This window comes from Eptesicus fuscus, chromosome 6, assembly GCF_027574615.1.
Source record: "Eptesicus fuscus isolate TK198812 chromosome 6, DD_ASM_mEF_20220401, whole genome shotgun sequence".
In the NCBI taxonomy this organism is placed as follows: Eukaryota; Metazoa; Chordata; class Mammalia; order Chiroptera; family Vespertilionidae; genus Eptesicus; species Eptesicus fuscus.
In genome coordinates, this window is record NC_072478.1 from 90,809,914 (window position 1) to 90,823,699 (window position 13,786).

General features: G+C 38.2%; 1 protein-coding gene across 22 annotated transcripts in view; it reads left to right on the forward strand.

Annotated features, from left to right (window-relative positions):
- Nucleotides 1-12,743, forward strand: part of CNOT8 (CCR4-NOT transcription complex subunit 8) — an 88,747-nt gene extending 76,004 nt beyond the window's left edge. For 16 of the 22 annotated variants that reach the window (XM_054718074.1, XM_054718086.1, XM_054718075.1 and 13 more), the window contains 4 exons: nt 2,703-2,768; nt 5,777-5,854; nt 7,149-7,218; nt 12,453-12,743. In XM_054718074.1, the coding sequence (XP_054574049.1) occupies nt 2,703-2,768; nt 5,777-5,854; nt 7,149-7,218; nt 12,453-12,664 (426 nt within the window). In that variant the 3' untranslated portion in view covers nt 12,665-12,743. Of the gene's footprint in view, nt 1-1,225; nt 1,478-2,452; nt 2,575-2,702; nt 2,769-5,776; nt 5,872-7,148; nt 7,219-12,452 lie in introns of those variants that run through there. The other 6 variants (XM_028161654.2, XM_054718090.1, XM_054718077.1 and 3 more) reach the window with 6 other exon arrangements.
- The last annotated feature ends 1,043 nt before the right edge of the window (nt 12,744-13,786 follow it).

The following is a 13,786-nucleotide window of genomic DNA, read 5'->3' on the forward strand; positions in this document are numbered from 1 at the left end:
GCTGCCTCCTGCACACCTCCTACTGAGGATGTGCCCGCAACCAAGGTACATGCCCTTGACCAGAATCGAACCTGGGACCTTTCAGTCCGCAGGCCCGACGCTCTATCCACTGGGCCAAACCGGCTAGGGCTCCCATAGGCTCTTGTAAGGACTTTTATTAGGTGACACTTTTTCATCATCTTTAAAAGTTCCTGGTTTTGATAATTCTTATTTTAGACTTACTTTTACTTCATTGGATAACTATTTTGTGCATTATATCCTAACTTTACCTCATTTACCATATGGTTAGTTAATATCAGTGATATTTAACCAGGTTCATAATGACACTTGGGAACATTTGAATCCTTAAGTAAATAAACTGAGGTAAGTACTTTAGAAATAGAATTACTATGTTAATTATAAATAATTCAGTTCAGCAAACATCTTTTAAAGGTTTATCTTAAGAAAGTATCCTTAGGCATGGCACCTGCCTAAAGTAAATGTAGAGCTTTTTAATTTTAGAAGAGGAGGATTGAATAACTTTCCCCTTTTTTGTAAACTCTTGATTTCTCTTTTCCCATGCCCTTGCCAGGATTACAATATCTTTTTTACAAAATTTGAAGATAATTATCTACAATTCAGGTTTAAAGATAACCCACCATGGGGTACCAAGAATTGAAATGTTTTTATATAAAATATGTTTTTGAGTGTATTAATTTTTGCAAATTAATATTATCAGTCATGACAGTTCTTCTTTCCTCTCCTGTGCTCCCCAGGACACTTTATTGCTGAAAATGTAATTAGGGTATTGCTACAGTTTTCAGCCTGTCAGCTTCTATTGCAACTGAAATGAAATGTGCTACAGATTAAAAGATGGCCACTTGAGAAAACTGCTGTTTCTAAGGCATTTGAAAATTTCCTGCAGGAGTCAGAATGTTAGAAAATTCTCAGGTCTCCTTGTTATTGCTTGCCTTGACAAATGTTTCCTACATTTTTTAAAGTGGTAGTATGTAACTACTGGCTTATCCTATCTAATAAAAGGGTAATATGCAAATCAGCTGTCACTCTGTCACAAAGATGGCGGCGCCCATAGCCACAAGATGGTGGTGCCCAGTCCTCTCAGCTCCTCCGGAGTCCCCCAGTCCCGAGGGGGCGGCCGCTGAGAGCAGGCAGCGTGAGTACCGTGTCAGAAAGCTTGCTTTGTTGCCGTGGCGACGAGGCAAGCATTCCGCGCCCAGGCGTGGATGGGCCTCTGGCCAGGCCGGGGTGGTGACGTGGCAAGTGTTCTGCGCCTGGCCGCGGATGGGGCTCTGGGCCGCGGAGAGCCTCTGGGCAGCGGGCACGGAGCTGCCAGGCCCCGCAGAGAGCTACTGGCACATGGATTCGTGCGCAGGGCTACTAGTGTGTTTCATAATTTAGATCTCCTCTTGCTTCATTCAAATAACTATTTTGCACATTATATCCTAACATAAATAACTTTACGTCATTTACTGTATAGGTGAGTTAATAGCATATAGTGGTGGAAAGAATGCAGGTTTTAGAATCAAAAGGGGAACTTCGAGGATATATCTGCCAGACATTGTATTTCTCTGGTTTTTCACTTTGTAAAAGGATTATAAAATGTTTCCTCTCCCAACTCATAGAGTTAGATCAAATAAAAATTGATAGTTGCTTTGTGAACTATAAATTGTTTAATGGATGATTGATTTAAAAAAACTAAATGGGGGGGGGCAGGGGGGAAATGGGAGATATCTGTAATACTGTCAACAATAAAAAATATTTTTAAAAAATTAAATAGGATGTACCTACCACTGTAAATAGAAGATAACAAAAGCTAACACTTACTAAGATCTTACCGTGTGCTAGGCAATGTGAAGTGCTTTTTTTAAAACATGTTATTTTATTTTATTCTTATAGTTTTATGAGGTAGGTAATATTATCTTCATTTTAAAGAAGTAGGAATTTAGGCCGAGAGAGGTTAAGTAGCTTGGGTTCTTAACTTCCTGCAAGAGTCAGAATGTTAGCAAATGGTAGAACTAGGATTCCAACCCAGGCAGTCTGATTCTAGAACCTATGCTCTTGACCAAACACCTAGAATACTGGTGAAAACAGTTATTTTGTCCATTTCACATTGTTCTCTTCACTAATAGGAAACTTTTTTTCTTGTTCTTTTTCTTTTGTCCTTTTAGCCAGCTAAATGTTTTAAAAATACTTTCATTTAAATCTTTTACTATTCCTCTGGATAAAAATATAGCATATATTGGCACAAACTAGTCATTTTGTATTTTCTATTTTTCCCTTAGTAATTTTTTTTAACAGAGTCAGACTTTGGAAACTATATAATTTTGTGTAGGGAAAAAGAATCTGTAAATCTTAATAATGTTTTTATTTCTTATGACAGAATTTTCATTAGGCATAGAAAGTCAAAACTTTATTAACACTATGTTACTGTCATTGAAAATTTTTTTTTATTGATTTCAGAGAGGAAGGGAGAGGGGAAGGAAGAGGGAGAGGCAGAAACATCAGTGATTAGAGAGAATCACTGATCGGCTACCTCCTAAACACCCTTCATTGGGGATTGAGGCTGCAACCCAGGCATGTGCCCTGACCTGGAATTGGGAATTGAACTATGACCTCCTGGTTCAACCACTGAGCAACACCGTTATTGTCATTTTGGTATAAACTTGCTAAAGTGTTTTTTTGTTTTTTTTTCTATTTGTAAGGAAATCTACCATTGTCGAAGACAAATAAAGTACAGCAAAGACAAGATGTGGTATTTGGCAAAATTGGTAAGCTAAAATAACTATTACCATGTAATACTTAGTTAAAGAAGCTAAGCTATGACTTCTCTCCCAGGATTTGAAAAATCAAAAAAATTTGCCTCTAAAAGGTGAGGAGTATAATTGCATTTTCAGACAGTTGGTAGGTAGTCCAAAAATGATTGCTCAGAGATGAGTGATTTGCTTAATTTTTACCTTTCTTCTGAGAAACTGTGTCACATTGGATACATAGATATTTAGAACAAAGGCATCAGGAATCTGGCTATAACCAGAGAATCCAGTTGATTCAACCTGTTTCAAAACTGATGCTTTGTATATTTTTTCTCTGGAAAATGAAATGTAGGTATGAGCGGAGACAAAAGCAGCAAATATACATGTAATGCATTTGTCCTGTAGGAGAAAGAGATGCCTTTATTGCCTAGTGTGGTCCTAGCCCACTCGTGATCTCTCTCTGTCATGTCTGCTCTCTCTTTTAATGTTACTGAAACTATTAACAATCTAGGTTTTATGATTAACATGTTTAAGCTTGATTTTGACAGTGGTATTCCTTCTCAAACTTTTCTTTTGCCTGCATTTAGTTAGCTATCTATATATATAAAAGGCTAAGTGACTGACCATTCATCAGTCCGACTGACTGACCAACTGGCCAGTTGGTACATATGACGTGCACTGGCAGTTTAAAAGTAAACATTGGCCCTAACCCGTTTGGCTCAGTGGATAGAGTGTCGGCCTGCGGACTCAAGGGTCCCAGGTTCGATTCCGGTCAAGGGCATGTACCTTGGTTGCGGGCACATCCCCAGTAGGGGTTGTGCAGGAGGCAGCTGATTGATGTTTCTTTCTCATCGATGTTTCTAACTCTCTCTTCCTCTCCCTTCTTCTCTGTAAAAAATCAATAAAAAATATATTTAAAAGTAAACATTGACTCGCGCATGCATGGTATTTGTCCCTGTCTGACACTGGCCTCCCATTTGAATTAACTTGAAGACAGTTTCCCGTGATGCCAGCATTTGCGATGACTATTAATAAATCACAAGAACAAACTCTAGACAGAGTAGGAATATTCCTACCTGAAACCGTTTTTGGACATGTTCAGTTATATGTTGCTTTCTCTCCAGTTCCAAGAGCGTGTGACGTTAAAGTTAAAGTTGTAAATACTTCATCACAAGGGAAATTAGTCAAGCACTCTGAAAATGTTTTTACTCTTAATGTGGTATACAGGGAGATATTAGAATAAGTTTAATCAATTTATCAGTCATTGTTTTTATCAATGTTTTTATATCATGTTTTTTTTGTTTTAATTTCTTTATTGATTTAGGTATCACATATTTGTCCTCGTCCCCCCATTCCCATCCCACCCCCCTCCCCACACATGCCCCCACCCCCCTGTTGTCCTTAACCGCCGGTTAGGCTCATGCCTGCACACAAGTCCTTTGGTTGATCTCCCCCTTTACCCCCACCCTTCCCTACCCTCCCCCCGAGGCCCGACAGTCTGATCCATGCCTCCTTGTTTCTGGGTCTGTTCTTGTTCATCAGTCTATGTTGTTCATTATTTCTCCTAGATGAGTGAGATCATGTGCTATTAGAAATACACTTATAAGAACCGAAATGAGACAAGCAATAATGGTTATGGTGACAGGCAAATGAATTGGTCTGTAGTGAGTTTCTTTCTGGGCCAACAGTTCTTTTGAGACCCAATTTCAATGTCCAACAGTTCCTTATGTGTACATGTCAGCACTGACATTTCAGTTCTGGATGGTGGACAAATGGTGGTAATGCAGGTCCGACTCTGTCTGGTTTGGTCCTGGGCAATCTGCAGTGATGCACAGCTGTTAACTGCTAGTATGGGAAGGCCACATCAGCGTCTTCCGTCTCTGGACTGCTTCTCTTCTGTCTTCATGGCTGGAGTAGTCCTGTCGATTCCTCTCTTGCTGGAATCCACATGGTCTCGGAGTTGTTTTCTGAAAATATACAAACATATTCTCGACCAAAAGTTAAAGGAATATTTTCTATAAATTTGACTGGGGATCCTTTTTCAATTTTTGCCCAAATGATTTTCCTCTGGCTTGTTTTGTCACCTTGTGTGTTTTTCATGGGTGTCTTGCTTTTTGCCTTACAATTAATTTTCTAAAGTATTAATTTTCTAGATGTAATTTACTTACAGGATATTTTTCCTTACATGATATTCCTCTACTATCCCCTCCTTTTTTGATTTAAATGTTAGGAGGCTTTTGAAAATTTTATAATGTAGTCTTGATGGCTTTTAAATTTTAATTTTTTGCACTATAATATTACTGTTTTAGGTTCATTATATGGTACACAATTTTATCGTGAGATGAAGTACCAATAAAAAATTTAGTTGACACTTTAGGAACACCTTTTTGTCCAGTGCAATTAATTTTTCTAGAATATTCACTTGTTTCAACTAGCCAATTTAAATTTGCCTGAATGTTTTTGTTGTTTTTATGTCATGTTTTTATTATTTTTATATCATGTCTTTGTTGTTATATCATGTTGTTATTGTTTATTTATTAATCAATTTATATATTACTTTCATATACATGTTACTAATTTTCTCTCATCTCTGACACTTCTATTATGAAGAAAGGGCGAATAGCGATATTAAAATATTTCTTCTAATTAATTTCCTTTCAATGTGCACAAATCCATGCACTGGGCCACTAGTTTTAATTTAAAAAATTTCCCCCAGTTTTATTGAGATATAATCAACATATAACTACTTAGCTATTTTTTAGAAGTTATTTAGATTATGTAAGACTTTTGAAGGACTTGGATGCATGCATATAAGCATAACCAATGGACATAGACAGTAGGGGAATGAGGACCTGTGCTGGGGAGCGGGAGCAGGGGGGAGGAGGGTCAATGGGGGAAAAAGGAGACATATGTAATACTTCAACAATAAAGAATTAAAAAAAAAAAAGACTTTTCATTGAAAAGAGAACATTGATTTTGTAAATTAATTTGTTTATTTTCTCTTGTCTGTCACCCCTTAATTCTAGATTCGAGGAATGTCCATTGACCAGGCTTTGGCTCAATTGGAATTTAGTGACAAAAAAGGAGCCCAAATAATTAAAGAGGTAAACTAAGGTTTGAGGTGAGGGGTGCATAGCTGTCTTATAAGTGTTAGTAAGCTCAGCCTAAATTCTGAATTCCCTGGTGTTAATGCCTAGTTTATATAATACAGATTTAGGATGCTCAGTTTCATTAATGTCCTTATACCTTAGGAATGTCATGTGCTTTAAGCATTTTTTCTTGTGATGCTTTTATTTGCACCAGACAGTTATATTTGAAGTGATAGTGATAAATCTTATTTTTAATGATTTGGGGCTTGATATATTTTTTAAAATATTTTTTTGGTCAATTCCACAACTGAGAGTTTATGATTTTCTAACTAGCTGAGTGGAAAGAGCATTGGACTGGGATTCTGGAGACTTGGAGTCTAGTCCTTTTTCTCATATTTCTATTGTGATAATCTGTCTGGTCCCATTTTTCTTGTTTGTAAAATAGGTGGGATTGGATTAGATGATCTTTAAAGACCTAGCTCTAAGTGTAGCTGATTTACTATGTATAAATGGGCTGATGGTAAATTCACTGACTCTTGTTTCAAAAAGCTGGTTTGAGGATATCCAGGGATATCAGCATTATTTTCTATATTTCAGTTAAGTCTCTCACCTAAAATCAGATCTTATCTTTTCAGTTTAGTAGGTGAATAGTTAACGATTGATGGACTCAGACTTCTAAGAGGTTCCATATAATCCAATGCCTATATTTAATTCAATTCAGAATGAATATATTTATTAATTTCACTCCTTTATCTAAAGGAGTGAAAGATCTGGTTTCTGTTATTTCTGACAATTTTCCTGTTTCTAAAAATGTGCTCTGGAGGAAGTTAATTCAAAATATGTATGAAGTTTAAATGTAGTAATTCTTAAAGGAAAATTTCAAGTATGTTTTTTTCTACTTGTCTGATATTGTTAATGGTTACTGTGGCTCTGAAGTTTAAGTATTTTCAATAAGATTTAGTTCTTGAGCTTCTTGAACTTTTTGGCAAGTCTCAGACTCAAAGACATGATATTCATTATGAAGGGTACTGCTGCAAGGGCTGCTATCTGCTCCTTCACAGCTCACACATCCCATTTAAAACCTGGCCGGATGGACTGTGCTCCTTGCATTTGCAATTCTTCTCTGAGGAAGGAAAGCTCACTGTACCCCTTCTCCTTGGTACTGTTATCATTTGATATTCTCTTTTTAAAATTGACTGTAAAATGGAGGCATGTGATTAGCAGTCATAGAGATAACAAGAAATGAGAAATTTCATTGCACTTTAGTTCAGGGTCAGTCATATGAATGCCTTTCTTTTCCTTGTTTAAGATTCTTTTAGAAGCACAAGATATGGCAGTGAGAGACCACAATGTGGAATTCAGATCCAATTTATACATAGGTAAGATCTTTAACATTTTTAGTGTTGGAAATCTATTCTGATAGCGATGTCAGGTTCTTTATCCAACAATAGTCTTTGATATCTAATTACTTAGGGCTGCGTTTGCCAGTGAAAATTGCTGGTAATAGCTCTTCTGTCTTCCGCGTGCTCATGTTAACCTGTTGTAAATGGTAATAACCTTACTGCTTTATTGTTACCTGTTCTGTAATGAGACTGGGATTATGAAACCTACTGCCAATAATTATTGAGTAATGGATACCAAGGTAGTACATAGAGTGGTCCTTTAATCATAATAAAACTAAGAAAGAACATAATTGATTTTGTTTTAAATGAATTATTTGTCAACCCAAAGGATCATAGGTGGACTTAAAGTCTTTATTCATAATGTGCCAAGCCAGGTGCCTAACTCATAAAGGTGTCCTGTAGATTAACCTTCCAATGATCAGAGTGGAAGATCTGTTGAATTGTAGAAGCCAAGGGCCTTGGGAGACTCAGATGACCCAGGTGTGTTAATTTCCCTTCGGTATTACATCCTGAAGCATTATCTTTGGTTTTGCATGCTTTTTCCACATCAAATTAAACTCATGTAAGTGAAATGCTTTGGGAAGCATTTGTACAAAGTGTGAGGGATTTTTTTGTAGTATACCTTCACACAGCTCTTTTTCCAAAAAGAGATCAGTGAGTATTACAAAGTTCTCTTGCCTCCTCCCAACACCACAGAAAAGTAGAGCAGTAGCTGGAGTGAATGTTTTTCTCTCACTTCAGCAGCAGTTACTCCTAACTTCAGCAGTTTTGTAATCAAACAAAGATGCTGATGTCTAAGCAAAATTTTCTCCATCTGCTAAACCTACATATAGGGAGGATTCTTTTATCTAAAAACTAGAGGCCCGACGTATGAAATTCATGCAAGAGTAGGCCTTCCTTCCCCTGGCTGCCGGCACCGGCTTCCCTCTGGCACCTGGGACCCGGGCTTCCTTCCGGCTGCCAGCAGGCACCTGGGACCTGGGCTTCCCTCCCAGCCCCAGCTTCATCTGCAAGGTCGTCCAGAAGGACGTCAGGTCTAATTAGCATATTATGCTTTTATAATAGATATTTTAAATTCAAGATATGGGGGAACTGCTACTCTTCAAATTGAGGGAAAAGGGCTGAATTATTATGGGGAAAATTTGTTGTACCTTATAATTTTTCAACAATTAGAGTAGAAAAAATCATCTGAATTCCTCTTTGTCACATAACCTTTGTCCTAGTGGAGATACTTACTCTGGTTCTGTTGAAATCTCACTTCAACTCATCTGGAATTGATGCTGAAACCACACCTACTTCTGAAATTCAAATGAGTTAAGATTCTCAGTGGAAATATCTTATTTTAAAGCTGAAACTTTAAAATATATTCTGATAACATGCATGGATGCAGAAGGAAATCAGTCTGGTAACTTAGAAGATACAGGGCTGCAGTAGTTAATCATAAGCATTTTCCTCTGGGAGCAGCATGAATAAATAATACTGGGAGGGCCCAGAAGGGGGTGTACATTGGAAGAGGTGAAATGGATGAAGAGGAAGACCATTTGCTTAAAACCTCTTGGTGACCTTTCCTGTGCTGTGCTGAAAATAAAATCAGATTTAATCATTGTTATTCAGTTTCATAGGAATGTGTGGGCTTCTTAGCTGATAGACAACACTTGGTAATGGAATTCAGATACAAATGAAATAGAATTTGTCTTTAATTCCATTTTAATAATTGTAGTAGAGAGAGATAGGGTGAGGAGCTTAATCCTGTCCCCCCAAATGAATGAGCAAAGTCCATTGTTGCCACTGAGCAAAAATAAATTTAACCCGTCTTACATGAATGGGCCTTTAATTCATTGGTCTCATTATGCACATTTCTGTTGAAAAACCTCTGCCCTACCTGCACCCTCTTTTCATCTAATTCTGTGTAAAAAACTTTTAATTAGGGCAGGTAGTTTGGATTTGTCATGTAATTTTCTTTCCTTATTTTTTTGTTAATCCTCACCCGAAGATATTTTTCCCATTGATTTTTAGAGAGAGTGGAAGGGAGGGAGGGAAGGAGAGAGAGAGAGAGAGAGAGATCAATGTGAGAGAGACACATTAATTGGTTGGCTCCAGCACGTGTCCTGGGTGACCAGGGCCAGGGATTGAACCTGCAACCCAGGTATGTGCCCTTGATTGGGAATCAAACCTGAGACTCTTCAGTGCACAGGCCAGCGCTCTAATCACTCAGGAACATTGGCCAGGGCAGGATTTGCCTTATGATTTAAAAAACTCATTTGTTAAGTATTTTATTGCCTAATCCCATTAGGAATGAAAAAGAGATTAGTGGAAAATGAAATATCTTACCATGACATATCAGGCATTTTATCCTTGTATTTGCCAAATTTCCCCGATAAGAATCATCTGAGGTTCTTAGTAAAAATAAAGATTTTTAGGCCTTAGCACAGACTCACTGATTTAAACCGTAGGGGAGAGGCCTGGGTAAGTACCCTAGTGATTCTTACTGATAAAATGTGGGAAACTGATTTATTTTATTATATTTTTGGAAAAGGCTTAGACATTTTATTCCATAGACTTTTAAGATTTGAAAGACTAACTACTTGTTGGCTACCATTTCATGGCAGCAGTCACCTAGAATAGGTAAGGATAGGTATTTAAAGGAAGTGCTTTTTGGTAGCATATGTTCTCATTATACAGTAATTCCTTCGGATGCCTGACATCAGTCTAAAGCTAATACCTGGTGTTGCATGACCACAGACTTTGAAAGTTCACTTCCCTTTCAAACTTATAATGATGACTAATGACACTGTGAATAGCCTTAACAAGTGGACATGGACTAATAAAATGTCACTGCTTAATGATTCATGGCATCTAAAGTGATTCACTAGAGAAAGTGATCGACTGACTTTGTAAATCAGTCTTCTGGGCTAAGAGTGATGAAGTGGGGAAGGGAGAGTTTCTAATGTTAAAATGTCAAGGTTCTCAATTACCTAAATGCTAGTGATCGGAAATATTGACATTATTTTAACTACATGGTACCTATTGGACATTACCTTTAGAAGGTTGTTCCTATTTTTGAGATGTCTTAATGTTTTCTCTTTCATTCAGAAAGTATCTGAGTACCTTCCATGTGCACACTACACACACAGTTAGTGACGGTGTGTCTGAGGAGCAGTTTCAAACCTCTAGCGCCTGTCATTTTGTTCTTCGGCAGTAGTAGCCCTTTGGAAGGATACCTGAATCGTTCTTCTGAGTTGAAACAAAACTATGTACACTGTTAGTATTACATGCTCTTGGAAAACTTTGAATCTTATTTTATAATTTGAGCAAACTTATCAGAGATGTCTGTATTGAAAATATTATATTAGCAGAGGATGTGTTATAAAATCACTTCTATTTCTTGTGGAGCATGACTTTCTGGGGCATTACAGAAGGAGTAGAAGTTTGGTTGAAGAAGTGACTCTACAGGGAAACATGAACACTTACACAAGATAGCAGATGGTTTGGGACAAAAAGGATAGGTAAATGGTATTGGAGTAGAGAAGAGGTCAGTATGGGTCAGAATAGTCATGGAGATTTTTCTAGAAAAAGTAGATTTTGAAGATAGGCTTTTGAAAGAGTGTTCATGAGAAAAGATTGTCAAACTAAGGTAATGGCATAAGCAAAGGCACCTAGGTTGTCAAGTGGATACTTTGATATAGTCCCTGTATCGATAAAGTTATGTCACAGTAAGAATATGCAAATGGAAAGTACTGAAGTGGGTGAATTTGATATGTAGTCTCTATATTTTGCCTTTTTAAAAGGCTTATTAAATTAACTAAAAAAAGTAATTAAGTAAATTCAGAAAATAGTAGGTGGTGGTTACTACTCTGATTTACTATGGATGAACAGATTTCTTTCTATGAACTATTTAAAAGATTTCTTCAAATTTTACAACGTCAAACTTTGCCATGCAGAGTGGGGGTGGGAGTTGAGGGGCAGCTGTAATGCAGAAGTTCCTAAAACTGGCTGGAGATCAGAATGGGGCCCATGGGAGTGGTGGTGTTTGCTCAGGATGTGATTTCCAAGCCCACCTCAAATATACTAAATTAGAGTCTCCAGGGGTGGGGTCTTAGCATTAGCATTTAAAATAGAGGCCCTAGGTTAGTTTGATGTAGCTAGCCCAAGAACCAGCGTTTGGGAACTGTTGGTTCCAGGGGCTTTCATCACAATGGGAATAAAATAAAAGCTCCTTACTCAATCTACAGGGCTCTATGTAATGTTGCCTTCTGATCTCTGATCTCTTTCCCTTGTTTGTACCACTCGTCACCTTACTTACTGTGCTTCAACAGGCTGGTCTCTCCGTTCCTAAAGCAGGCCAAACGCGCCCTAACTGGTTTGGCTCAGTAGATAGAGCATCGGCCTGCGGACTGAAGGGTCCCAGGTTCGATTCCGGTCAAGGGCATGTACCTTGGTTGTGGGCACATCCCCAGTAGGGGGGTGTGCAGGAGGCAGCTGATAGATGTTTCTCTCTCATCGATGTTTCTAACTCTCTATCCCTCTCCCTTCCTCTTATATTTTCCTTTACTGTTTTAGTAATAACTTGAAATTACAGGAGTTTATTATATATACAGGTAAGATCAAGTGTGCCCACTATCCATGGTCACTTAATATTTCCTGAAAGTTTAGTCAACACAGCAAGTCAAAAATCAATAAAATATATTAAAAACAAACAAACAAACAAACAAACGAACAGGTCAAACGCAATGCCATGATTGGACCTTTGCACTTGCTGTTCGCTCTGTCTGGAACACTTTACCCGTAGACATTTGCCTGGATGATTCATTCTGATCTTAGATCAAATGTCTCTTCCTCAAGGGTGCCCCTTAACACCTCCTTACGTAGAGTTGCCCCCCAATAGCCCATCAGTTTTATTTTGCTCAAAGCACCTGTCACTAACGGAAGCGAGCATGTTTATGTTCTGTCTCCTCTGTAGTGTACACTGCATGGAGGCAGGGTCCTTGCTAGTCTCATTCACTCTGTTTCTCCAACACCTAGAAGAGAGCCTGGTCCTTAGTGAGTACTCAGGAGATATTTGCTTTGAGACCAGCCTGCTCTAGCCAGCCAGAAAGCTCATGTAGTCTTAGAATCCAGTCAAGGAAAGGGCAGAAATTGCTCAACTGATCAAGCTAGAGTCCCGTGAGTACAGTCGTTTCCTATAATTCTCTTTTTTCTTCCCTGTCTAGCTGCGTCCACCTCAGGCCGAGGCCAGTACCTGAAACGCATTCGATACCATGGCAGAGGTCGCTTTGGGATCATGGAGAAGGTTTATTGCCATTATTTTGTGAAGTTGGTAGAAGGCCCTCCACCTCCACCTGAACCACCAAAGACAGCAGTCACTCACGCCAAAGAATATATTCAGCAGCTTCGAAACAGGACCATCATTCACACTCTATGATGGCGAAATTCAGACTCCACAGTGTATATAGTTTGCCATTCATTTCCTAAAAACAATAATTAAAGACAGATGCTTTTTATGACTTGTCATTGAATTATTGAAATATGAAGTACAACTGCTGGTTTTATCTGTTATAAGATTGCCCATATCTCTGAACCTCTGGATATGTTTTATGCATTTGCAACTTGGAAGGGGAAACCTGCTTTAGACATAGTACCAGACTGGAACTCACTAGGCTTTTTGAAGGGAATGTTAACTTTCCAACTAGTGTCCTACAGGTGGAAGTTTGATACTGAACATGAGTAGGTTACAGGATAAGAAAGCTTGTCCTTATTTCTCTCATTTTCCCTTGGGAATGGAAGGAGTGTGGAGCTGAGCATACCTGCATGTTATTTTATTGCAGTGTTTTAGGGCATTCTGTGGTTGTGTTTTTCCTTTGGAGGCCAATGGAGGAGGGATTATATTTTCCTTTACTGTTTTAGTAGTAACTTGAAATTACAGGAGTTTATTACATATATTTAATATACAACTCCAAAAACTCTTAACTCAGAAAGTTTTCTTCTAGGTATTAATACTGTTTTCATGTTCCATTCTAACAATGCTTTCTAAAGGTTGGATATCTTATTTAGGATTGATTCATTTTTTCAGAGTAAATTCAATTACTGAGAGGAATTGAAGCAATCTCAGCATTGCATTCTAAGCAAGGCAGTAGGTGGTGCTCACTTACCTTTTGTGAGCAGAAAATTGTTAGTATTAATTTGTGCTCGGTGCTTCCTGGCTCTCAGTGATATACTTGCTTTCATTGACAAGAAGCTACTCTGTCCACAGCCCTAGTTCAGTGTTTCTCAAACTTTTGTATGCAGAGGAAGAGTCTGGTGCTTGCTCGTTAATGTAAACTCTCGGTTTTGCTCCAATGATTCTGATTCACTTGGTCTTGTTAATTTTTTTAAATTAAAAACAATTTCTTTTATTGTTAATGTCCTCCAGCCGGAGACCACCATGAACACAACGGCAGCTGAACAGGTTCAGTTTGTTGTGTCAAGGGAGAACACACGCCATGGGGAGCCATGGTTGTCTGAACATGAAGGTGTTAGAACTCCTGGGTAGGATGATTTGTGGAGT